Below are 23,780 nucleotides of genomic sequence, written 5' to 3' on the forward strand. Positions count from 1 at the left end.
TAGCTGACATTAGCAAGTGGTACGACAAGTTTAAATTAAATCAGATATTTTATACTGATGATATGTCTTTGCTTGTGCCCTCAATAGATGTAACTAAAAGCCAAAAATGTCTATATGGTATAGTTATAATTTCATAGGCTGACAGTGAGGTGTCTATTTCGTCAAATATATTTGGAATGAATGGATTTATAACAATTACCTGCTCTAGTGGCAGTTGTTGTTTCTCTTCCCGTCCACTAGAGGGCGCTGTGAGTGCTTTATCTGATTACTCGGTCTTCTCTTACCAACTGATGATGTGTCGAGAAAACATCCACTTCCGCCTCTTCGCTGTGTTCAGTTGTGATTGGATGTGAAGTTCAATGAACTACTCACGGAGGAATGGAAATATAATAACGACTATTTAGTTTCCCCAGCATCTGAACAACCTTTTAAACCTATATTTTTTCATGTCCTCGGAAGTAAGACTACCGACTGCAGTGCTTGAATCAAAACCTGGAATTAAACGAGCTAGCGTTTTCAGCTAGCCGCATTTACTTGTGGGCTGTCAGTGGCCTCAGGTTATTTTATGGAAAATGGATATTCTTTGTGAATTAGTTCAAGGCTTGGTCGCCTTGGCAGCGCTTGCTCTAATCGTGGTAAGTGTTTGTGAAATGGAGAAAGTGCTGTTCTCACACTGAAATCAGCAACCGATCATACAGATTCTAATGTTATGTTTAAATTGTCACCAGGTTTTTCAGTGCCAAACATTAAGCATTAGATGTGTAATTTCATTTAGTCTTCAACACCTTAATAGATTTTTAAATCCATCTTTGTTTGCATATATTTTGAAATGTACACTTCGTTTGCACGGTAGAAAGAGATACACAGATAAGAAGTAATATACACTGCAACAAGACGTTTAAAAGGTCACATTTGAAGCCTATGTTGAATACTAAGGGTAAATGATACACATCACAACAACAAATGGAATGTGTTGTGCAATTTATGTAATTGGATATATCACTGCTGCGAAAAAAATGGATATGATTATGGTCAACAGGGGGAAAGCAGTTCCAAGAATAATCAAATGCTTATTAAGATTATTTTGCAACATTTTTTTTATTTTTTTTTTTTTAACAAGACACATGCATGTTTTAGATCTATGTATAGAGATTGAACATTTGTGAGTGAAGACACAAACCTGGCATTTTTTTGTGAAAGTTTTTTGAAGTACCTTTTAATGGCAACCTTTGTTTATACATTTCCCCTTCACAGATTATTGTGGTAGCGCATGTCAGTGCTGGGAGGGTGAACATGACACGCCACGAGAGCGAGAGATACTTCCTGACAGCCACAGGACAGAAAGAGCCCTTCCCCAGTCTCCATGATCCCCACTCCATAGACCTCTCAGTTGTAATCCCAGCCTACAATGAGGAGCTCAGAAGTGAGATTTGAGTAAAAAAAAAAAACACTCTTTTAAGGCTTTACTTAATAGATGCATAAAGCCCCATTTGATTAATAATAGTACAATAGCATTGTTTTTTATATATCGTATTATTGAAATGTGTGTGTGTGTGTGTGTGTGTGTGTGTGTGTGTGTGTGTGTGTGCGCGCGCGCGCGTCCTTCCTTGTGTCATTCCAGTGCCTGTGATGCTGGATGAAGCTATGGCATACCTGGAAAATAGACAGGTAAGTACTTTCCCTTAAACAGGCCCTGCTGATGAAAACATTAATTATTAAAGACAAATATAATAATCAACATGCTTAAGTATGAGCAAAAATATATTTTAATACCACAGGGTATGTCGTACAAAAAACGTGCAAAAATCCATAATAACCAATTAAAATAAATATATAAAAATAAATAATAAAGACAAGTGCTATAAAAACAAAATCCAATAATGACAAAGTTTATTACTCTCATAAGAGTAACAGACTTGGATTTTTTTTTCCACCATCTCTATAATGAGCACTCCCCGTTTTTTAATACATCACTCTGGAGTTAGAATTGGAAAAAAATTAAAATAAATTCTAATACAATAGATAGTCATTGGTGTAATCGACAGTCAGGTGCTATGTCTTTGCTTGTCCTGGAAGTGGTAAAATAACTTACAGTTTAGTAATCTGAAAATCGCATTAGTCTTCATGAAATGAGTGGTAGATGAAGAAATGGTTGGTAATAAGGAGAAGTTGCGCTTTACTGGAACATCCTTTCACATGGTTTGTGTCATGCAAAAGATACCACTAGATGGCAGCATATAGCTTAAAGACCAACAAGAACACTTGGTTTTGTTCCCTGTTGCAGAAACAGAACCGGGCTTTTACCTTCGAGCTCATAGTGGTTGACGATGGCAGCAAAGACAAAACCACAGAGGTATTAACTTTCAACCCTAGTTTGGGGACTAATGTTTTTAATCATATCTTGCCCAACACACTTAAAGCATTTCCAACTGATGGCACTTGACATGCTCCTTGTGTTGCGCAGGTTGCGTTAGAGTACACCAAGAAGTACACAGCAGATAAAGTGCGGGTCCTGACGCTGGTGAAGAACCGGGGGAAAGGGGGCGCCGTGCGAATGGTGAGACTAGTTTTCAACTTATGACTACAACCCCACAAGTTGATCTTTAGGTCTTCCCTAGATGTGTTATTTTCTTCTCAATTTCAGGGAACGCTGAGTTCCAGGGGTAGAATCATCCTGATGGCGGATGCAGACGGTGCTACAAAGTTTTCCGACATTGAGAAAGTGGAGGCAGGCCTGAATGACCTCAGTCCTAAACCGGTGTGGTGGAGTTCTTTTTGTGTGTGTGTGTGTCTGTCTCACATATTGCCCAATATTATGTATTAAACTGATTCAAGAAATGCTTATCTGTCCTCACAGGACAACATGGCTATTTCCTGTGGATCCAGAGCTCACCTTGAAGAAGAGTCGGTCGCTCAGGTAGTCAAAGTTTCAATCTTTTTGGAGACTGAAGTATTTGGAAAATCGTCTAATCGCTGTGCTTCTTTTCCACAGCGCTCCCTGTTTCGCACATTTCTTATGTATGGCTTCCACTTCCTTGTGTGGTTCTTCTGCGTGAGGGGGATCAGAGACACACAGTGCGGCTTCAAGCTTTTCACACGGGAGGCTGCACTCAAGACCTTCTCTTCTCTCCACGTAGAGAGATGGTAAGAACTCAATCTGCACCTGAGACACTTGACCTTCACATGATAAACACTGATGAAAACTTAAACCAGATTAGGTTTATTTCACAAGTTGAAAGTTCAACGGTGCTTTTCTTGAATTGCATCAGAAAGCTCAGGCTCCTCAGTTGAATTTCCATTCCTGTTTTTACACCTGCTTTTGAATAATATTAAAATAATTAATTTTTAAACTTTGGCACAATAGTTTATCTTTTTATGAGCTGATAATTCCCCTGAAAGTGAGCAATGCATTTTATTAAAAAAAAGGTCTTTTCAGACATTATGATCAAATTATAAAATTAAAATAAATGCCCACTGGCAAGCGGGGGGGATTTTAGTCAGAGCTATTTTTGAGTTAATATAAATAATGATAAAAAGTTAATTAGGAACCATAGGGTGGTAATTTGCTGATGTTTGAGTAACAAACTTTATATGCTTTATTCTAAATGAATATTTTTCCTCCGGTTGCACCCTTTTGTATGGCCTGAATGAACGACTACATTAAGCTGCATACATGGTGCCATAAGATAGAGGAGACACACACAGTCCATGGACATCCCATCAGGCCGCTTCAAATAGTTGCTACATCAGGCACATTAATTTGGTTTTATGAAAATGCTTTAAATTATGAGTAAAGCATTTGAAGGAAAACCTGGCCAGGGGAAATGTCAAGTCAACTTCTGGTGTCCTCTCACAGGGCCTTCGATGTGGAGCTCCTGTATATCGCCCAGTGCTTCAAAATCCCCATAGCAGAGGTGGCAGTCAACTGGACTGAGATAGAAGGTAGGTTCCTAACAAAATACATGTTTACCAAGAGACCGTCTGTCGATTTCTCAGTTATACGTTTGCAAATCTGCCGTTTGGATTTATATAAAAATGGTTCCCATGTATATTAGACAACTTTGAATACTGTTGAATAAGTTTCTACACATTGAAAACAACTCTTGTTGTCTCAGTAAAGTTATTTGTAGATTTTCATTATAACATTATGACACTCTTCACACAGTCCTCGCCAGTATTAACAGTCTTCCCTCATTGAGGAAAGTCTTTTTCTTTAAACATGTTCATTTTATTCGCCTAATTTTTAGAATTCACATTTGCAAAAACATGATAGATGATAGATTGATATGATGGATTTTATACTTACTACTTCATACTATTGCAACAAAACAGATGTTAGATATTCAGAGTCCTTTTTAAAATATTTCTGTGTATTATGATGAATGTGTGGGGTGGATCAAGCGTAGCATGCAGTGCTTTCCACCCAGTTCTTATGAGAGTTTCAAGCATATTTATTCCTGTCACTTTGATTTGATCAAAAGCAAGGATGCAATCTTGCTATAATGGTTGGATATAGAAATTTTGGATCACAATACAGTACCACAATGAGGTGATATAAGACATATATGGAGTTCTTGCCAAGCCCATGTCAGGATTATTGAAAAGTCCTAGAAAATTTCCTCTATGAACGAGCACGAACCCTGACAAAGCATCTTCTTACCTAAGCTCACTTAATATTGATCCGTGAGGCTGTTTCTTGTGGAGGAGGCGCTGTAACTTACCAGCAGTAAATGTCACCTAGGCGGTATATTTTTACGATTCAAAACGTCAATTAACAATTAAATGTCTATGCATTTGCTTCGCCAGGGTCAAAACTGGTCCCCTTTTGGAGTTGGCTGCAGATGGGGCGGGACCTGGTTTTCATTCGCCTGCGTTACGTCACTGGAGCCTGGAAGCTGCAGTCGCCACATAAAACAGACTAGTCAATGAGAATACCCCTTTGTGTCATAGCGACCTCCTGGGCCACAGACCTTCTGGAAAAGGTGGTATTAACAGACAGACCCCCCTCGGCCCCGCCTTCATTTTTATTCTGATCTGGCCTGCGATGGCCACCATTAAATGGACACCAATGTTGCCACGGCCAAATGTCAGTATGGCTTATCCGTGTATTCAGTTACTTGACGTTTTGTTTGTTTTGAGACTCATAAATGGAGTGAGATAGCCTTGGGAGTAAAACACAGGAGAACTGATCGGCGTCTGTCTTAATTCACAGAATTCGACTGGGTGTTAGACTTTACAGGGGACAATGGAATGTTTTTTGTGGAAAGATCATTTTGGCTTGGCAGGCTAGATGACTTGAAACAAAAATGAGAGCCCTTAATTCACCGATTGCTTTTTTATTTTATATTATTCCGTAAGGTATCCTTACTGGGGTGTGGGGGCTTACAATGAGACACAGATCGGTGTCTGGTAAAAATCTAGGGATAACCCCCTGGCTGAATTGGCAGTTAGTCACCTTTTGGGGAAAAAAAAACTGGCAGTTTTGCACAGAAGTCCAGGAGGCAGCAGGAAATTCGGAAAAATTATTGAATCATAATGTGTGTCAGCTTCCTGCCCTTGCAGTGATACTTAATTTATTGAACAATGTGTCTGATGAGCACTTCTAAAATCCTTGTGTTTATTATACGCCAAACCAGGTTCTCCTCCCCCGCAGATACACCTCCAGTCAGGGGAAAAAAAAGACAAGCACTGCATGTTTATATGTATAAAACATAAGTAATTACGGCACATTAAGAACTGAGCGAAACTCAGTGAAGGGTGGGAGGCTGCGGTATCTTGAGTTTGGCCTCAACTTGTCGTGAAATATACCGAGGGAACCTCACTATTTATCTCCAGCTATCCATCGCCTTGCTCCCAAACCTCATGTTGACAGTGTTTTGAAAGTTATCCAAGAGGCGTTCTTGTGGTTCAAGCAATTGAAGATGTCCGGGCCGCTCTCTTGTGCAAGGCTGAGGTCTGGGTCCAGGCCTGGGGCCTGGCAGGGGAAGACCGGGGGGGGGGGGCTTCCTGTTTGTGTCCATGTCTGTCTGCAGACATCCAACTCATCTCCTATGTCAAACCGACTGTTCACTACATTTTCTGCAGGTGACTGTACACTGAAAAAAAAACACGGGGACGCACGATAAATGCACATAACTCTGGCAAGCAGAGAAAATAGTCCCTAGTTGTGGTTTCCCCCGGCCCAGACTGTGACCTCTGGCCGATGAACCACCCCCCTATTTGTGGCATAACACGCTGCTCTTTGATGCGCCGTCCAGTGTTCGGAAAAACACACACACACACACACGGCTGTGACGGCATCTTCGGAGCGGTTTCGCTAGCTGCCGGGAGGACGGTGACGTTCCGCAGCAGTTGCTGTAAACTGTGAAAATGTCAAACTTGTAGACTCCCTGTCGCCAGCCGGGCTTGCGTCATTAACTGGACCGGCCACTGCACTCCGCAATAAAGGGCTCGTATCCATCCGCGGTGAGAAATACCTCCCGTCAAAGGTAACGAAATGACCGTAGTTTGAAGCTAGAAAAAAAATAGAGGAAAAAGGAAAATAAATCGAATGGGTTAATTTGGGATCCCAATGGTGTTCTGGCGTTTAAACCCCATTCTGAGATTTTTTTAATTTTATTAAAAATTTCAGGCAGGTGCATCACATGCGCGCGCGCCTCAATCCGGAAGTATCATTAACTTAACTTGTGGTTCCTCAGGGGATTTCTACACTTGATATAAAAACAAGAGCGATGAAGGCGTCAATAAAGTAAACTAAACAAGATACGTTTTATAGTTTAAGACGCTCCCATTATCTTCCAAGCGCTAACATCCGCGTCCAGGTTCTTAGAAAACGACACGGATGGGTTAAGGATGAACCGGGGTGCTAACTTTAAGCGAAAGACAGCCGTGTAAGGTGTGAGTTCTCGTTACACCGCATACAGTTCAGTGGCTTCTACGGAGGATCCGAATGTTCTGGAAACCGGGTGTGATTCGTTCCCGCCAACCCACCCGCCGAGATGGACGAGCCTGACCCAGGTGTCACGCACACGTACGCATATATGCGTTTTGGACAGGGATTCGACATCCCGGTTAAGTTCCAGGAGGGGCGGATGGGGTGGTGGTGGAGGGGGGGCGGAGGGATTTTGCAGGCAGGCGATGCGGTTCCAGCCAGGCTGACGCCGACGAGGCTGCTGTGCGGCGCTCCGGCTGGGGTTGGAGGAGTGGAGGCTCCGGGCTCCTCAAAACCTGCGTCAAGATCGCAAAGCCGAGGCCGCGCGGGGACCGGAAATAGATCCGTCACAATAAAATACGCATCGTAATTCAGGCCGTCAAGTCAGGAGCAGACGCATTGTTCTTTAGATTGACATTTGACAGTCATTTTATTCGGTGTTTTATGTGGAAATCTAAATTTTTACTTACGTGCTGTAAAGACGTAATTACCAGAAATTACCAAATGTTAATTTAAATGGGTTAGAAATGGCAGGAAAAATTAATAAGCATCACAGTAATATCGGAGCGGGGGAACATGTTTATGTTGGTGCTTGTTTTCTGTGTTATTTTTGAGTTGCAGGGAATAATGTGGGTGTAATTTTGGGTACAATGAATTCTGGGAGGTTTTACCTGGACTCGAGCAGGAACAGCTGTTGCTACTTAGCCAAAAGTTTTACCATCATGTGGGTGTTTCCCTGACTAATAACACTACAATATGTCTGTGGGGGTTCTCAGTCATCCAGGTCATGGTGATTTCTTGTCAAAATCTTCTTGTCTTGGCAACTGGACTTGAATTTCTTCATTCACAAGACATTTCACCCCTCATCCCAGAGGCTTCTTCAGTTCTGATGACCTATGGGGAGTTTCCAAATTGCCACATCACAATCATAAGGAAGTTGGCAATGCATATCGCCAACTTCCTTATTATTAATGTTCATCTTTTTCTACCTATTTGAGTAGAATATTATTTAAGGCACATTCTATTCTAATCTTAAGTAGAAAAGGGTTAGTAATAAACGAGGAAGTTGGAAATCCTCATCAAAGAGTTTTGTAAATTAACTTTTCAAAAGTTCTTTACAAATTTATCCATTCAAAGGAATTGCCTTTGCGTGTGTGTCTTCAGTACTTGAAATCCTAACCATTCTATCATTAATTTGGCGACGCGTTGTAAGCTTTATTTTGAAACGTTAATACGGATATAAGTTTTGTCATGTGCGACTTGACTCCTCACCGTCTACACGCGCACACGGACATAAACACACACCCACGGACAATACACACACGCACACACACCTCCGCAACCGCAGTTGCTGGCTTGACCCAAGTCAGTCGGGGAGCCTCCGGTGCACTTGTTGTCATAACAGAGGTGAGGAAAACAAATCATTTGTTCATTTTGATTATGTTGTTGTTTTTTTGTAAACTAAGTTGCTTGTTTCAAATGCGTTGCTGCGATACAGCGGAAGAAAATTCAGTTTATTAGAAAAGACCTGCAAAATTCAAATTGTTGCATCGTCGCTCGTTTGCGCCGTCACGCTGTATTTCTACACATTTCTGCAGCCAAAATGACCGTATAATGCTATTTTGGGAAACTTGTCAAAATAAACTCATTGACAATCAAGAACACGATATGATGAGGATGTGTTTTGGGCTTAGTAAAAGTTCAGAATAACATTTCATAGTAAACTTGCAAGAATCCTTTCGGATGCCACCGATCACTTAGGCGGCTGATTGGTTGATTGATTGATTGATTAATTGATTGATTGATTGATTGATTGACTGATCTCCAGGACTTTGCTGGTAAATGGCTCCATGCGGTAAGAGGAAGCTTGTGTGTTTACTTTTTTTCGGGGAAGGGGGTGTCCTGGTGATAAAGCATTAGGTAATTAGCCTATCTGAGCTGCAGACTGGGTGACGCCAGCCTCCATAAAGCAGCGGCAGTCAAGTGATGCCGTATTGAGCATGCGTGTGCGTTTGCGCTCCCCCCGCTGTCACTGTACACCCCGGCGGTCACATTTCCGTCCGCACCAACCAGGGCACGGCAGGTATGCGGGGGGGGCTTATCCATCATAAATGTTGGCTTTTCATCTCTGCAAAATCCTCCTTCAACAAAGTTAGTTTAAAGTGCAAAATGAGCGGAGGAGAGGAGAGGAAAGGCCCCCGTGGTCTAACATGCAGGAGAGACTGTAACACCCAGAGCGGGTCACATTGGCAAACAGAAAGCCCATAGCAGCAGCAGCAGGATGTCCCTCTGCAAAAGATGTTCACTGTGATAAACTCAACTGTGAGACATGCAATGCGCTGTGTAAATATTTGAGCGTTTTTCAATAAGACAGTGCTGCCGGGGAGGTGCGTCATCTCAGATGGACAGAATAAAGCAAACACAAAAACAGGGAGATTTCTCCCTCTCTCCCCTCTCTCTCCCTCTGTCTTCCTTTCTCTCTCTCCCTTTCTCTCTTGCCCTCCCCTCCTCCTGTCCTGTGATGTGTTCTGGCCAGACAGTACGGCTCCTGGGCGTCAGTGGCATGATCCTTGAAACAGGCCAGAGAGGACATTCCTTATTGTTGGGGAATCTACAAATGAGCCTGGTTCTTTCAGAAACAGTTTTTGGTCATGTTTCATTTTCCCCACAGAGGATATCGCCTCCCCCCTCCATCATATGTAACAGTACCTGGCGATGGCGCAGTGTTGTTGTGCAAATCTAAGTCTAATGCCGTGATTACAGAACATACATGTAACAAGCTGATATTTGATCCGAATCACCTATTATGGCTGAGTACGTGCACATATACAACCAACTTGCCTCCAGGTTTCACTTTGCTATTTTGCTTTCTCCTTGGGTTGGATATTTGTGAGCACCTCACAGTACAACAGTCAGTACTTCACAATACACGCCATTGTTTGTTGAATATTCAATAATTTTCTGCCTCAGAATGATCTTTTGTTTCCTGAACGTTGCACTTTCGAATGACAGAAGCTCACAGTTTGTGAACTTGTGACTTAACCATCTATCCCCTGTTTCTATTTTCAAAACACAAACGTACTGCTCAGATATTGTTTTCTATGCATTTTCATCTTGTTGCTGAAAGTCCCAGTTCTAGGAAGTTACAGCATAATGCTCCAAGGGCCCAGAACTATTGATATATTAGTGTGTGAATGAAAATATCCTGATTTGATACAGTAACAGTATTCAACAGTGCTCGTTACATAGGCATGTGGCTGCAACAACAACAGAATGGACAAAAATAAACATACTAAAGCAAGAATTACTATGTACACATTCCTTACATGTATTTACATAGACAGGTGTAGTAGAAGTGTACCGGTGGAATATATTTGCCATAAAAATGTCACTGTACTGTTAAGATGTTGCGGAGTGGAAGACGCCAGTGAATATGAGAGGTGTGGTCTGGACTCCAGTCAGATTTGAGTCACGCTTTTCATGACCATACATTTCCTTCAGCAATACCATGGAGGAAAAACAACTTGACTTCAACACCAATGATTCATTAAATCAGAGATATTTGAGGCATGAAAGATCTGATTTACTCTGTGATCGTAATATACTGTGTGTGTGTGCGTGTGCGTGTGCGTGTGCGTGTGCGTGTGTGTGTGTACACATATATAAACTATGAGTAATTGTAGCTAATATTTTAACAAGTAATAATTCTTAATTTTCTTAAAACAGACACATGTTATTACTCAGTCATGGTTTATATATGTTTATTAGTGTGTGCATAAAAATGTTGCTATGACTGTACTTGAGGACTTGAATCACAAAGCCTCAGACTTTGCACTCGGACGTTTTGAGTTGAACCTTCAGCAACCAAATCTGGAGAGCCAACTGAAACTGAAGATGTGAAATGTTTTGATCCCGCATGTGATCATTTTAATCCTTTTTAACTGTTTGCTAATTTTACATGTGAGAGATTAATTCAGAGGTACTGTGATATAATTTGCATTATTAACCAAACACGCATGACAAGTTGGGGAAAATATTGAATGATTGACGGTAAAAGTACTGTCGATTTCAGTTTTTTTACGGATCCTTTGGGTTGCACAGGATAAAAAGGAAGTGACTTCCCTTATTGTCTCTGACACAGCAATTACAACTCTATAATTGCAACAAGCAGAGAGATCATAATACCTGGATTCATAGAAAGGACTTTTTTTTAAAGAAGTTTCAGATCTCACAAGTCATGCAGCTACCAATACTCCCACCTATGCGGTCATTTATTTTTGCTGTTAAGAATTTCAAAACAAACATGAAAGTGAACATTGGTGATGTACCTGACTGCTGTGTTAGAAAAGTTTTAATCATCACTGTGTGGGCTTTATAAGATGGGCTACTTTTACCTTTTTCCCAGTTTTATGTGCTGGTTTTAAAAGGAGTGACTGTTTGTCTACAGTTTCGTTTGTCATGAAGTTGTTTGACCAGTTTTGGTAAGAGTGGGTGGCACAAACCTGAAGGCTTCTGTAACTCCACTCTTTGTTTTTTTCTTGCCAAAATATCAGTTAATACTTTCTCTTTTTTCTCTCCAGATGATTGAAACTAACCTGGATTTCTGGCTGTGTGAAGAGTAAACATCCCCTACATGAGGCTTTAAATCCAGAGTTGCAGATCCCTTCTGTGCCGACACGGACGGGGGGGGGGGATTTAGGGTCTGTGCTTCTCTGGCAGGACTCCAACCCCTCCGCCATTGCTGCTCGGAAGTAACGGCGAAGTACAAAAAACCAGCTCCTGTTTACACAGACTCATTACGCTACCTCTTTTACTGTCTGGGATACTCATTATTTGCCTCCTCACTCCAGTCCTCAAGGGAACCCTTATCCTTTTAACTGCACCCATCAGCTCATCCCGCCACCCATTTATCCATCTCATAATGAACTCGTCTACCTCCATTACATCCCTCTTCTCCTTCACCAGCCCCGCGGTGAAGCGCCTGCTTGGCTGGAAACAAGGGGATGAGGAAGAAAAGTGGGCGGAAAAGGCTGTGGACTCTCTAGTGAAGAAATTAAAGAAGAAAAAGGGGGCAATGGAGGAGCTGGAGAGGGCCCTCAGCTGTCCTGGGCAGCCCAGTTAGTATTATAGTGCATATAAACATTATATATATATATATATATACATACTGTTTAGCTATGTAGAGATAAACTGTTATATTAATTAACCGCATATTAATTAAAAAGGGATCAGACAGCTTTAAGATGCATGTTCCATTTTAGTTGTTAAAAAATAGACTGATACTTACATAGTCACAAATATTTTACATTCATTTGATACAGATCAAGGAAATGATCAAACTCCATGATAAAAAAAGTCTAACTATGGAAAGTTCTTGATATCTGAGTTGTTTTAAGGGAAGCCTCATGTGAAGATAAGACAGGGCGGTGATCAGCTAACGGCATTGAACAGACGTACTGCTGAGTTTATGTTGATGATCTGCGCTTCCTCTCGCGTATGTAAAAAAATAAAAAAAGGACAACAGGGAAACGCGTATCAGCAATTTTTACCCCGCAATCTTGAGATCCATGCTTTTTTGTCCGGAATCTGTCAGGCAAGTGTGTGACGATACCTCGCTCGCTGGACGGGAGGCTGCAGGTTTCCCACAGGAAAGGTTTGCCTCACGTCATCTACTGCCGGGTGTGGCGCTGGCCCGACCTGCAGTCCCACCATGAGCTGAAGGCCCTCGAGTGCTGCGAGTTCCCCTTCGGCTCCAAGCAGAAAGACATCTGTGTCAACCCCTACCACTACCGGCGGGTGGAAACTCCGGGTAAGAAGAGAAGAGCACGCACTCTATATTTGTTCAGAGAACCAAGGTAATTCTTGAATTTATGTATCAGAACGGCAAAGCATTTATGTGATCCGGAAAATAGAGAGGATGTCTGATTTAATACAGTGTTCCCCAGCCTAAAGAATTTGCAGTAATGTAATCTTTGGGAATAGCGTCTGGCTCCTACCCTGACTACCCTGTCTCCCTTCAGTGCTGCCACCCGTCCTGGTTCCGCGCCACAGCGAGTTCAATCCTCAGCACAGTTTGCTGGCAAAGTTCAGGAGCACCTCCCTGCACAACGAGCCCCTCATGCCTCAGAACGCCACCTACCCCGACTCCTTCCCTCCTCTGCCCTGCTCCTCCTTCTCCTCGTCTCCTCCGTCCTCCCTCACCCAGTCACCCACCTTGCAGAGCTACCCCGACTCCCCCGTCAGCTCCGCCGAGCCGGGCAGCCCGTATCACCTCGCAGGTATCAAAAACAAGAAAGATGACACTAAGATTGTCGTGTCGGGTCCTGTGAAATATTCAAGCACTTTCCGTGCAAGTAATTCAGACTTGACTTTCCTCCACATCGTCTCCCCTTTCCCTCCTCCAGCAGAGACTCCCCCTCCTCCTTACAGCATGATGGAGACCAGCGCTCAGGAGGATGTGAAGCCCAGCAACACCGCAGAAACTCCCAAACTCACCTTCTCTGCTCCACACAGAGGTAAGTAAAACTGACATGGAGATATTGGAAAGACATGCAACTAAAGTGGAGATTACAAAATGCGAGCTTTGCAACAATATATAAATGATAAAAACACATAATAGTGAGTTTATAATATCTAGAATGCTTTCAATGAATTCTGCACATTGGGTTCTCGTGACAATAATATCCAACAAAATATTAAAAGATCAGGATGAATGCGTGATGTCTGAGAATCGTCGGTTTACCGGGTAGCAAAATCCTGACTGACTCAGGCAAACGTGTTTTTGACTGCCGAGGAAAAAAACCCTTTTTACGTGGTTTCAGCTCGAAATGCACCGACAAGCCGGGCAGGTATATTGACCAAAAAAAGCAACACTTGATATTTCAAGATTGTGCAGAAATTTTAGTGGATTGTCATAAAAACTCAAGTATCCAATCTGACTACAATCCCTTCCATTCCTCCTTAGATTTACGTCCAGTGTGTTACGAGGAGCCGGAGTATTGGTGTTCCATCGCTTATTACGAGCTCAACAATCGTGTTGGGGAAACCTTCCACGCCTCGTCCCGCAGCGTCCTGGTGGACGGATTCACAGATCCGTCAAACAACAAGAACCGCTTCTGTCTCGGCCTGCTGTCCAACGTCAACCGTAACTCCACCATCGAACACACACGCAGGCACATAGGCAAAGGTAGACGGACTCCCTGTATTTACTGTTGCATTTTTCGAATTGAACTATTACTTGTTACACATATACTTAATACGGACATACAGAATTCGGATTGTGTAAGTTTTTGTGAGTTGTTTTTGAAAGTAGCCTTCTTTTCCCTGCAAACCCATTAAATAGTTTTCTAAACAGCTGGAAAAACTGGTGCGAGGATATTAGACATAAAATAAGTCAAAACATTTTATTTTTATCTAGAGTCCGGAATAAGTTACTTTAATGTTTTGACAGAACATACCCGTATAGTCTGTGGTAAACACTTAAGTCAGACATTTTCTTGGGAATCAGACCTTTGCTGGAAAAACTGGCGGCCGTAGGCTGTAAAATGTGTCATATATTTAAAAATAGGAAGAAGTGGAAACAAAAGTGTTCGTCATTATGCCGGGAAGCCACGTTCCTCTTCATACCTTGTCAGCATTAAGGAATGGACCAATGAATATCGCAAATTGATTTGTTTCCTTCCCAACGCGCCATAAGCTCTCCGATGTAATCTGAACGGAAGCCATTAGATGGTACTGAAGGGCAAAAAATGAATCCACAAATGAGCCAGATCGATTCACAGTGAATGTGTGTTTGTTTTTTCTTGAATAAGCAAATCACTCCAGACTCCGATAGACTTCTGTATCCAAGGGGATTTGTCATCCATCGGATCAGTTTTTAGTTTTTTGAATCTACACATACACACACACACACAAAGATGACTCCATGGTTTAGTCTGGGCTGTGTGTTGGAAAAATATGCGGTTTGGAAGGATGGGAGTCAATTGGTCAGGGGTAATTGGATAAGGGTACACATTATTCAAACATTCTTGATTTATATGCAGTGGGTTTCTACCGCTGGGGTGTTACGAAAATACAATTTCAGGCTGTTTATCATGAAGATTTCTCAGAAAATGGACATCAATGTTATTGTTCTCTCTCAGGGCTACACCTGTACTATGTAGGTGGTGAGGTGTATGCAGAGTGCTTGAGTGACAGCAGCATCTTCGTCCAGAGCCGTAACTGTAATTTCCAGCATGGCTTCCACGCGACTACTGTGTGTAAAATCCCCAGCGGCTGCAGCCTCAAGATCTTTAACAACCAGCTGTTCGCGCAGCTCCTCGCCCAGTCCGTCAACCACGGCTTTGAGGTCGTCTACGAGCTCACTAAGATGTGCACCATCCGCATGAGCTTTGTGAAGGTACCTGCTTTCTCTGAAAAAAAATAAGTCTAATGTGGTGTTTATGTGGCTGAAGTGCTTTGATTGATAGGATTTTGTCCACTCTCCACAAGTTAGACATCCATCCAGTTTTAAATGTCAGAAAACATGTTGACTGGGCTGATTTTTGAATGGCAAATAAACAAATAGATTATGTAGATTATAATTATGAACAGAATCTACATGTGCATTTTTCTCCAATTATTTTTTAGACTGAGAAGAAGCTTGAAAGCTTGATTTTCGTTTGTCACGGGAAAATTCTGGTCTGGTCCTAACTGGATCCTTTTTAGATTCGGACTTGAAAGCTGCCCTCGTAAGCCAAAATCTATTGGTCTCTTAGTGTCAAGTTTCAGGTGGGATTAAAGGAGGTGGCAAAACATTACCAACAAAGTCATTGGAAGTCCAGCAAACAAGATCCTTTAAAACATAACAAATGTGGCTGCCAGACATATGGCTAATACTGAGCGAGACCACTGGTCGCGATCGGCAGAATGGCTGTTAGCTGTCCTTTTTCTGCAGCTGTGACCACGCACACTCAAAAGATGATTGTTATTCCCACTCTCGATTCACCAAAGCTGGTTGTGGTTTGTGATCGAGTAACTGCCGCATCGCATTGTGGGACATTAGCATTGCTACAGCTACTGCTGCCAGCTTAATTGCAATTGCTTGCAGATGCTAACACAAATGGTTTGTATGTCGCTTATTATGGATACTAAGCCTATTTACAACATAAACTGTCACAGTGAAGCTGACCAAAGGGGAACAAGTAAGTTAACACCCATTTTTTGAAATGGGTTAAAATCTTTTGTTTTGATTGTTTTATATTTAATTCCAATGCAGAGCTATTGCGACGACAGTTTACGTACATTATCTACTTTATTAGAATATGATCCATGAGTGTAACACTTTTCTCTCTCAACCTGAAATATTTTTTCTAGACATGCTTTAGGTCATAAATATTTTGGAGTATTTCTCAACGTAATTTTTTGTTGACTTTCAAGTTAGTGCTTGAGCTTCAGCTCATTTCCTGATTATCTTTGAGGCATTTTTTTTTTTGTTAATTTTAAAATTGAGTCAATTGAAATCAGTAGTATCTAGACTTGTCAAGATCTGTGTCTTGATGTGAAATTATATGTTGCAGTGTCACACTTTGGACAATATATAATAGATATCAATACAGTTTTAATTTTACAATTTTAGTTTTTGTACTTTGGGTACAATTAAAGTGTATGCACTCATCCTATCAATTAAAGTGGCACAAATGATCATTAGTAGACATGTGCAGCTCAGACCACACTTGTGTCTCCTCAGGGCTGGGGCGCCGAATACCACCGTCAAGATGTCACCAGCACTCCCTGCTGGATTGAGGTGCATCTACATGGGCCCCTGCAGTGGCTGGACAAGGTCCTCACACAGATGGGCTCTCCACATAACCCCATATCCTCAGTATCATAACAACAATGACAAAAAAATGTGATGTTTCACATACGTTTGTGTACATTGTGTATGGTCTGCTGTGTCCAGGGTTTCTGTCCTGATGTCAGTCCTTCATCTCACATTGCACGCAAAATTACACACAATCATGGCTCGGTCACATACTGTTGCAAAAATTAAACCGTATACACATTTCATTTAGCAAACCTGTTGCTATCATAATAAACTGATAGGAGTATTTTCTCATTTTAGAAGTTTTGACAAGAAAGCATTTATCCTCTGGTTTCTCCAGGATGTAATCTGCATCCAAGATAGAAAAATGTTAAATAACTAAAGGTACTCAAAGACTTACAGTTTACATATATATATATATATATATATATATATATATGTATATATATGAGTTACTATTACTGTAGTACTGTTTCTCCTCTTGTTGATTAATGTGTGGACTTGTATGGTTGCTTTTTACTTGTTCGATTAAACTTGTTTTTTTGCAAGTCTCAAGTTATTCCTGAATATCATGATTACTTGTATGTTCTTAATAAAAAGCCTCATGACACAGTCAAGAATTTCATCATAAATGAAAAATGTTTCCCTGCAGTTGTCAGCTGTAATTTCATATTGACAGCAGGGGGCACGCACTACAATTTGGATTACACTGCTTTTACATTCTCTACACATTACTGAGCCCTGAGCCCTTCAATCTGTAATTAACTCATAGATGTTTTTTTTTCTTCTCACAAAAAAAAAGGTTCCTGCATGGGTGATAATTATCCGACCTAAAATCAGTTCGTATGCGATACACAAAACCCTGTGTCTTCAGTCCTGAAGTCCTCATTTGGCTAAAAGATCCAAAGAATGCATACAGAAGCATTACTTCAAGCCAAAAAAAGGTCAACCAAAAGTAAACAAGACTGAAATACATCAAGAACCACCAACGGGTGATAATAATACTGTATAAAAAAAAAAAATGAACTAAACTGAATCAAAACTAGTTTGACAAAACTGAAGCTTTATTGATTGAACTTCGTCCAATGCTTTCAATATTTTTGCACCATGAAAAACACAAGTGTAATCACGAATGTTAAAACACATTAAATAACAATAAAGGCTATAAAGTGATGTTGTCAAAATGTCCTTTTACAGTGTTCATCACAAGATCATATTCTTAATTTATAGAGGATTTTAGGTCAGTCATCTAGTTTTGCCAGACTCGAGTATTAACCAGTAGTGTTGCCTAGTCAAAGCCCGAGTCCGGGTGCCAGTGTTGCTTCAGTGCAGTTAGTGAGACAGTGGACGGGTTTCGTCAGCAGCCCTGGAACTGCTGCTGCGACAGGCTGTGGCTCTGAGAGGCCAGGAGCTGCTGCTGCTGCTGCAGGAAACTCATCACCTCTGGGCTCCTGAGCAGCGACTAAGACATATACACACACACACACACACACACACACACGTTCAGTTGCAAGAAGAGAATGTGGTCTGAAATTGTTCTGTGAATTCAGAGTCTATTTAGATTTTTTCAAATAAAAAAATGCCCTGTGCGAGACATTCCCACCACACCATTAAAATACAAACCCGCAAAAGGCAGTAAGTAAACATGGGAAAACATTAACACCGCAATCAACAGCCTTTTTTTTCTCTATCCTTAACAGAACGCCTTCTTGGGCACATGGATGATTTTCTGTGTCCAGCACACAGACTATAATAAAAGACTGCGTCTCCTTAACGTTAAGTATTTAAGAATATTTTCCACATTTACAAAGATTCAGCTCTCAGGCAAGCTAGTGCAGCTGAACATTAGTATTCAAAAACCTCCCACATTTAAATGCATCTCATCACGCGGTATTAATCTTTTTACTTAACTGAAAACCTTTTAAGAATGTCTATGTATTTTCAGTAGATTCCTTCAAAGATAATAATCAAAATCAGTATTTATATTGAAACATTATGTATTAAAAAATCATGATAGGACTGTGAAAACTCAATTTGACAAAGGAAGCTGGAAATAACGAGGAAAGCATCATCTTATTATGATATGATATATCTGCATTGTAACAAATTTAAGGTGAAATAAAATGAGGTTAAAAATCTTTAAAAAATAATACCAAGCAGATCACAGCATATTCTTCATCATCATATTATCAAAATCATAAATGATACTAGAAACCAGTATTTATGCATACAACTATTTGGAAAATAAAATATATTAATAATTTCATTATTATTAGTATTTCCATTCCCAAGGCACTGACTCACCAGTCGCTTCTGGTTGAGGACCTGCTCGATGAGGGAGGGTCTTGCCGGACGGTCCCCCATGGCCCCCAGGCGCTGTTTGTTGACAGACACGGGTCTTTCCTCGGAGTTCTCCTGCAAGTTAACAAACATTTTAAATATGCACGATTATGGAACAGAGGGTGGAAAACCCACCGGTTCTCCGGTTCCCCTGTGGGAGGGGGTTCTTACATCGAGCTTCCCGCTGGACATGGCCTGGTCACTCTTCTTCTTCTTGTACTTGTCTTTGTACATCTTGTTGCGGTGCTTCTTGCACATCCATGGCTTCCTCTGCTTGGCCACCTGCGTCGTGGTCTCGGTGCAGCCCTCGTAGATGCACTGTTTGGGGGCGTTGTCGCCCTCCGACACCTCCTCGTCGTTGAGTTCCTCCGGGCTGGCGGCGCTGTCCCGCGGGTCCGAAGTGTCCAGCACGTCGCTCTCCTCATCCGGATCGTCCATGTCGTAGGAGACGCTGATGTCCGCTTCGTGCGGCGTTAACGTTATTACGTTGCGGCTGTCGACCACCCCGCCCTTACTCACATAGTACCTCTGTCCGTCCTTGGTGAGCAGGAGAGTGGAGTCTTTGTCTTTGCTCGCCGGGGCTGAAATGTCATCGTCGCTCATGATTGTTTTGCTAAAAGACCATTTGATCCAGTTGCTAGCCGCTAGCGGCTAGCGTTAGCTAACTACTTCCCACACAACATAGGCTTGCTAATACCAATATACGCTAGCATTTCTCCGCCGAGCTGTCTTTGAATAGTAGCGGCTTAACCTCCTCGGTGATGGTAATTTGTCATAAATAAAACATGATTTGATAGTAAGGTGCCATGTGTTTCTAGCGGGTTCCCGTCATACGTGCAGCCCGATGTCCTCCTCGTATTTTGGATCAGGATTTTCTTCTTTGCGCCTCAGCATTAGCGACGTGAATTACAGCGACCTCTACTGGAAAATGATAATAAATAACAATAATTATGCCTGCAACCTTTTCCACATTCATCTAATTTAATATCCGTTATTGTTATTTTCTCTCATTTTTCATTTTTTTTATTTTTCCATATCGTGTTTGTGTATTCATTTAAGAATAAATTACTCATGCATAATTATGAATATAAAACACACAAGGCCAGCGTGCAGCAGGATATCCACTGTTGTGTAGTGCGTACATTTTTTTTTCTGCATATACTAATGCATATTTTCTTTTATCATTTAAATTAAAATCAAGTTTTTTTAAAAAAAAAAAAAACATTTTGAGATCCAGTGGCTAATATGGGATTCATAACATCAAATGCATCTTTAGTCCAGCCACCAGACAATAGCTCCCAATAACAAATAATATAACATGTATTTGTTAATGCAAATTAAAAAAAAAACAGTCACAATATCCATTCACAGGTTCCATTCAACAAAATAATAAGACCTAAATATTTTGGTTAATGCAAATAATAAAGCAATATCCAGCTGATAATATATTTTATGATAAAATATCAATCTTTTTTAGCTGTCAACATGTGCTGAGACTAATTTATTTTTTCAAAGCAACATGTTCTTAAGAAGTACTGACTGCATGAACTTTTGGGCTTGTTTTTACAAAGATACTGGATTTACATTTATCAAAACTAGATGCACTGACACCCATTACAGGTATTTGCAAACCTGTAACATGGAGATACTGTAGCTATCAGACGTTTGCTCACTTGCGATGAAGATTAGATGAATTCTACAGGAATTTCATATAGTTTCATATATGAATATATTTAAGAAAATCAATAAATAAATTACAACAAATCCAAAGTCTGAAAGCAGTGCTGTGCTTAATAGGAAAACAAACACAGGATAGAAACCACACTGCTCACTTGCCTTTGAAACTGTTTAATTATTACTGTAATTATTGATAGACCATTGTTGAACAGAGGTACAGATATTGGTATTGCAACAGATTGTAACACTGTAGTGCAGCTGTGAGAGCACTTTGGTAAATCACATGTGCCGACGTGCCGTGCAGGGTTGATTTTCTCTACATCGCGGCAAATTCATATTGTTCAGGTCAATGTATCGGCACATTTGTTGTATTTGCTTGATGACAAGAATATGCTAAATACAGAAAACTTACAGACAAGTGTGACAACTGCAGGGAGATCATCTGTCCAAACCCTCTTTCAATCATTTGAATGTCTTGCAAGTGTGTTTTTGCAAAGAATGTGTCATCTTCCCAGGTTCTAGAAGGAGGCAAAGCTGCTAGTCTCTTTCTCTCTTTGTTGGTACAGGGTTATCTAATTCCACTCTGCCAGTTCACTTCATTTCAGGCTCATTTTCCACTTGATGATCTCCTCTGATTTTTTTTTTTTAATTCTCAAAGACTTACCACTTGTAAATAAATATACTGTATCATGAACTAACGGAATAAATAAAATATGTTATTCACGTAACATATAAACGATATTCATCACCAAACAGCTTTTGTTTTTTTTTGTTGTTTTTTTTTTCAATAATAGGCTACTGTATGTCTGTCATGCTTTCATCTGAATCAGTGAAGCTATGAATGAGGTTTTAGATAGACTTGGGTCAGAGATGAAATGAGTTCTCCTCCAAAAGTACAGCCTCTCAGAAGTGCTGCTGGTTCTTCAAAAGCCTTTATTTTGTTTCTATTGGACACGTTTGACTGAACACAGATTGCAGTTTTCTGTGCACATATAGGCAGCCCTTTATACATTTTAGTCATGTCACCATACGCATACAGCTAGTATACCTGGACTGCAACAATTATACCTTTTAACTGCCACAGAATGAGGATGAAATATGGATTAACTGTGTGGGGCAGGGGAGGCTATATATGCGTTTATGAGCATCACAAAATTTGAACAGGATGCACAAGTTTGAGGAAAATGAACTCAATTGCCACAAGCCCATGAGTAAAATAAGAAGGTAGACGCCCTCCTCTGACTAAAGTAATAGCGTAACAGAGTCTGGCGACAGTTCTCATCCCATCTTACAATAAGGACCGCGGCAAATAGGCAACGTTCTCCCAAACTTGTCGTCTCCTTCAGGTTCAATGCAGAGTGAAGTGAAATGTTTGCCTCAACAAATGCTTAAAATGTCAAGTTTGCTACACAAGCATCTGAATGCTGCAGGATTTCACGCATCGAGATTGTTATATATCATGAATGAAGTAAAATCCGCCGATCAAATACACCGTAGTCGATAGAATAGCAGTCCGTGTGAAATGTAAACTGTAAAACTGCAATCCAACATTACAGGAAGGCAACACCAATACTGGCTGGAGCACAGAATCATAGCACAAGTGCTTTCTTTGTAAATCTTTCTGTGTTTTTTTTTCTCAATGAGCACTATTTTTTTAACATATTTTGTAAAAAATAAATAAATAAAATAAAAAAAAACAAAATTCCTTCTGTGTCGCTGTATCGGTTCCTTCTGTAGCTCTCAACGCCCTATATTTATATTGACCACAAAACCAGTTCATCATGTCTACTGTCGCCTTATTTCAAACTACAATCTACTGTATATACTTTTCCATCATCTTCATTATTTTCTAAGCACAGGTCGACAAAAGTGTACCCCTCATGAAAAAGGGAAATACATACATATATCTAAAAATGAAATAAAATAAAATAAAATTATTCAATAAAGTTCAATAAAACATGAACATTGGTCCATTTTTCCCATATTGCCTAGATGAGCAGTTCCATCACGAGGAAGTTTCCATGCTGAGCCCCGATCATCGCTAAGGGTGAACCATCACTGCCGTCCCTTCTTGCTCCTTGAGCTCTGCAACATGTGCTCAGATGACAGAATGTTGAAAATAAAGAAAAGTCGGCACCTCAGTCCTCCTTCCCTCTTCCTGTTCCCTCTGAAGTCACCGTCTGTGAATGTCATCATCCTCCATCCGCCCTTTCATTGATCTCTCTTCGGATGTTGGGAAGATGGATTCAGGAGAGCCAGAAACTCTCACTGATTTATTTTTTTTCCAAGAAAGTTTTCACCTGTAGACCCCGGATGAGATGGTGTTGGGGAACTGTCATCTTCTCGTCCTCCTCCTCCATATGTACAGAGGAGCTTGGTGAGGATTCTCCCTCCGCCTCCTCCTCAGAAGGGTGAGCTAGGGGAGCAGACGGTACTAGCGGAGCTGATGGAGATATCCTCAGAGTCAGATGGGACGCCGGGGGTCGGGGAAAGGTCAAAGCAAGTGTCAGGGGTCAGAGAGTGTGGGACCGTGGGCGGGCCGGGGAGGCAGCTGGGAGGCTCGGCCCGGAGTTTTTCTGTCGTTAATGTTTCTGTTGTCAGCATCGGTGTCGTCCGCAAAGGCAGCGGCATCACATCCGTGTAGCGTCCTCGTCTGAGAATCTTCCCCTCCTGATCAAGAGAGGTGGCCTGCGGAAGGAGGGAACAGGACAGCGTCAGGATCCACGACGCTGACGACCAGCTGCACAGCAGTCGCCCCACTCTTGTGTCAAGAGATGACTGATTTATATTTATTTGATAGCAATAGAGAAGGTTATTTTTAAAATCATTTTCATATACCCAATACCCAATTAAGGAAGATTTCAGGGACAATACATTATATGTGTGAAAGTATTTTGATTGTTTCTATGATAACTGTTTCAATTTAATGTTCTTTATGGGATCTTCCATGGCTTTTGAGAACTACAATTATGGATGGACAGGCTTTTTGTTTTGTGTTTGCCAATAGATAACATTGAACTTACAGCACAT

The 23,780-nt window shown here is 41.1% G+C and overlaps 4 protein-coding genes across 9 annotated transcripts in view; 2 read left to right on the forward strand and 2 right to left on the reverse strand.

Annotated features, from left to right (window-relative positions):
- The first annotated feature begins 318 nt into the window (after positions 1-318).
- On the forward strand, positions 319-5,079 carry alg5 (ALG5 dolichyl-phosphate beta-glucosyltransferase). The gene is made up of 10 exons (XM_086176726.1): positions 319-635; positions 1,255-1,423; positions 1,622-1,668; positions 2,285-2,353; positions 2,465-2,557; positions 2,645-2,758; positions 2,858-2,917; positions 2,993-3,144; positions 3,857-3,942; positions 4,807-5,079. The coding sequence occupies exons 1-10, from the start codon at positions 573-575 to the stop codon at positions 4,920-4,922; spliced, it is 969 nt and encodes a 322-aa protein (XP_086032852.1). The 5' UTR covers positions 319-572; the 3' UTR covers positions 4,923-5,079.
- Positions 5,080-8,217: 3,138 nt separating this feature from the next.
- On the forward strand, positions 8,218-17,281 carry smad9 (SMAD family member 9). Of its 3 annotated transcripts, XM_086176857.1 has the most exons (9): positions 8,218-8,338; positions 11,512-11,693; positions 11,897-12,048; positions 12,525-12,740; positions 12,952-13,209; positions 13,336-13,446; positions 13,896-14,117; positions 15,073-15,329; positions 16,659-17,281. In XM_086176857.1, exons 3-9 carry the CDS (start codon positions 12,006-12,008, stop codon positions 16,800-16,802), a joined length of 1,251 nt encoding a protein of 416 aa, XP_086032983.1. In that variant the 5' UTR covers positions 8,218-8,338; positions 11,512-11,693; positions 11,897-12,005; the 3' UTR covers positions 16,803-17,281. The 3 variants fall into 3 exon arrangements, with proteins under 3 accessions (XP_086032983.1, XP_086032981.1, XP_086032982.1); XM_086176855.1 differs by having other exon boundaries at positions 11,512-12,048; XM_086176856.1 differs by having other exon boundaries at positions 11,512-12,048; positions 13,339-13,446.
- A 495-nt stretch (positions 17,282-17,776) lies between these two features.
- Positions 17,777-19,944, reverse strand: rfxap (regulatory factor X-associated protein). Its single transcript, XM_086176858.1, has 3 exons — positions 19,245-19,944; positions 19,038-19,148; positions 17,777-18,195 (listed from the first exon to the last, which is right to left on the reverse strand). The coding sequence occupies exons 1-3, from the start codon at positions 19,674-19,676 to the stop codon at positions 18,091-18,093; spliced, it is 648 nt and encodes a 215-aa protein (XP_086032984.1). The 5' UTR covers positions 19,677-19,944; the 3' UTR covers positions 17,777-18,090.
- A 1,723-nt stretch (positions 19,945-21,667) lies between these two features.
- Positions 21,668-23,780, reverse strand: part of dclk1a (doublecortin-like kinase 1a) — a 51,997-nt gene continuing 49,884 nt past the window's right edge. For all 4 annotated transcript variants that reach the window (XM_086176777.1, XM_086176774.1, XM_086176776.1 and 1 more), the window contains one exon: positions 21,668-23,438. In XM_086176777.1, coding sequence (XP_086032903.1) covers positions 23,381-23,438 — 58 coding nt within the window. In that variant the 3' untranslated portion in view covers positions 21,668-23,380. The remainder of the gene's footprint in view (positions 23,439-23,780) is intronic.

The sequence above is a fragment of the Fistularia commersonii genome, chromosome 29, assembly GCF_037954325.1.
Source record: "Fistularia commersonii isolate RoL2024-O1a breed Wild chromosome 29, RoL_Fcom_v1.0, whole genome shotgun sequence".
NCBI lineage: Eukaryota > Metazoa > Chordata > Actinopteri > Syngnathiformes > Fistulariidae > Fistularia > Fistularia commersonii.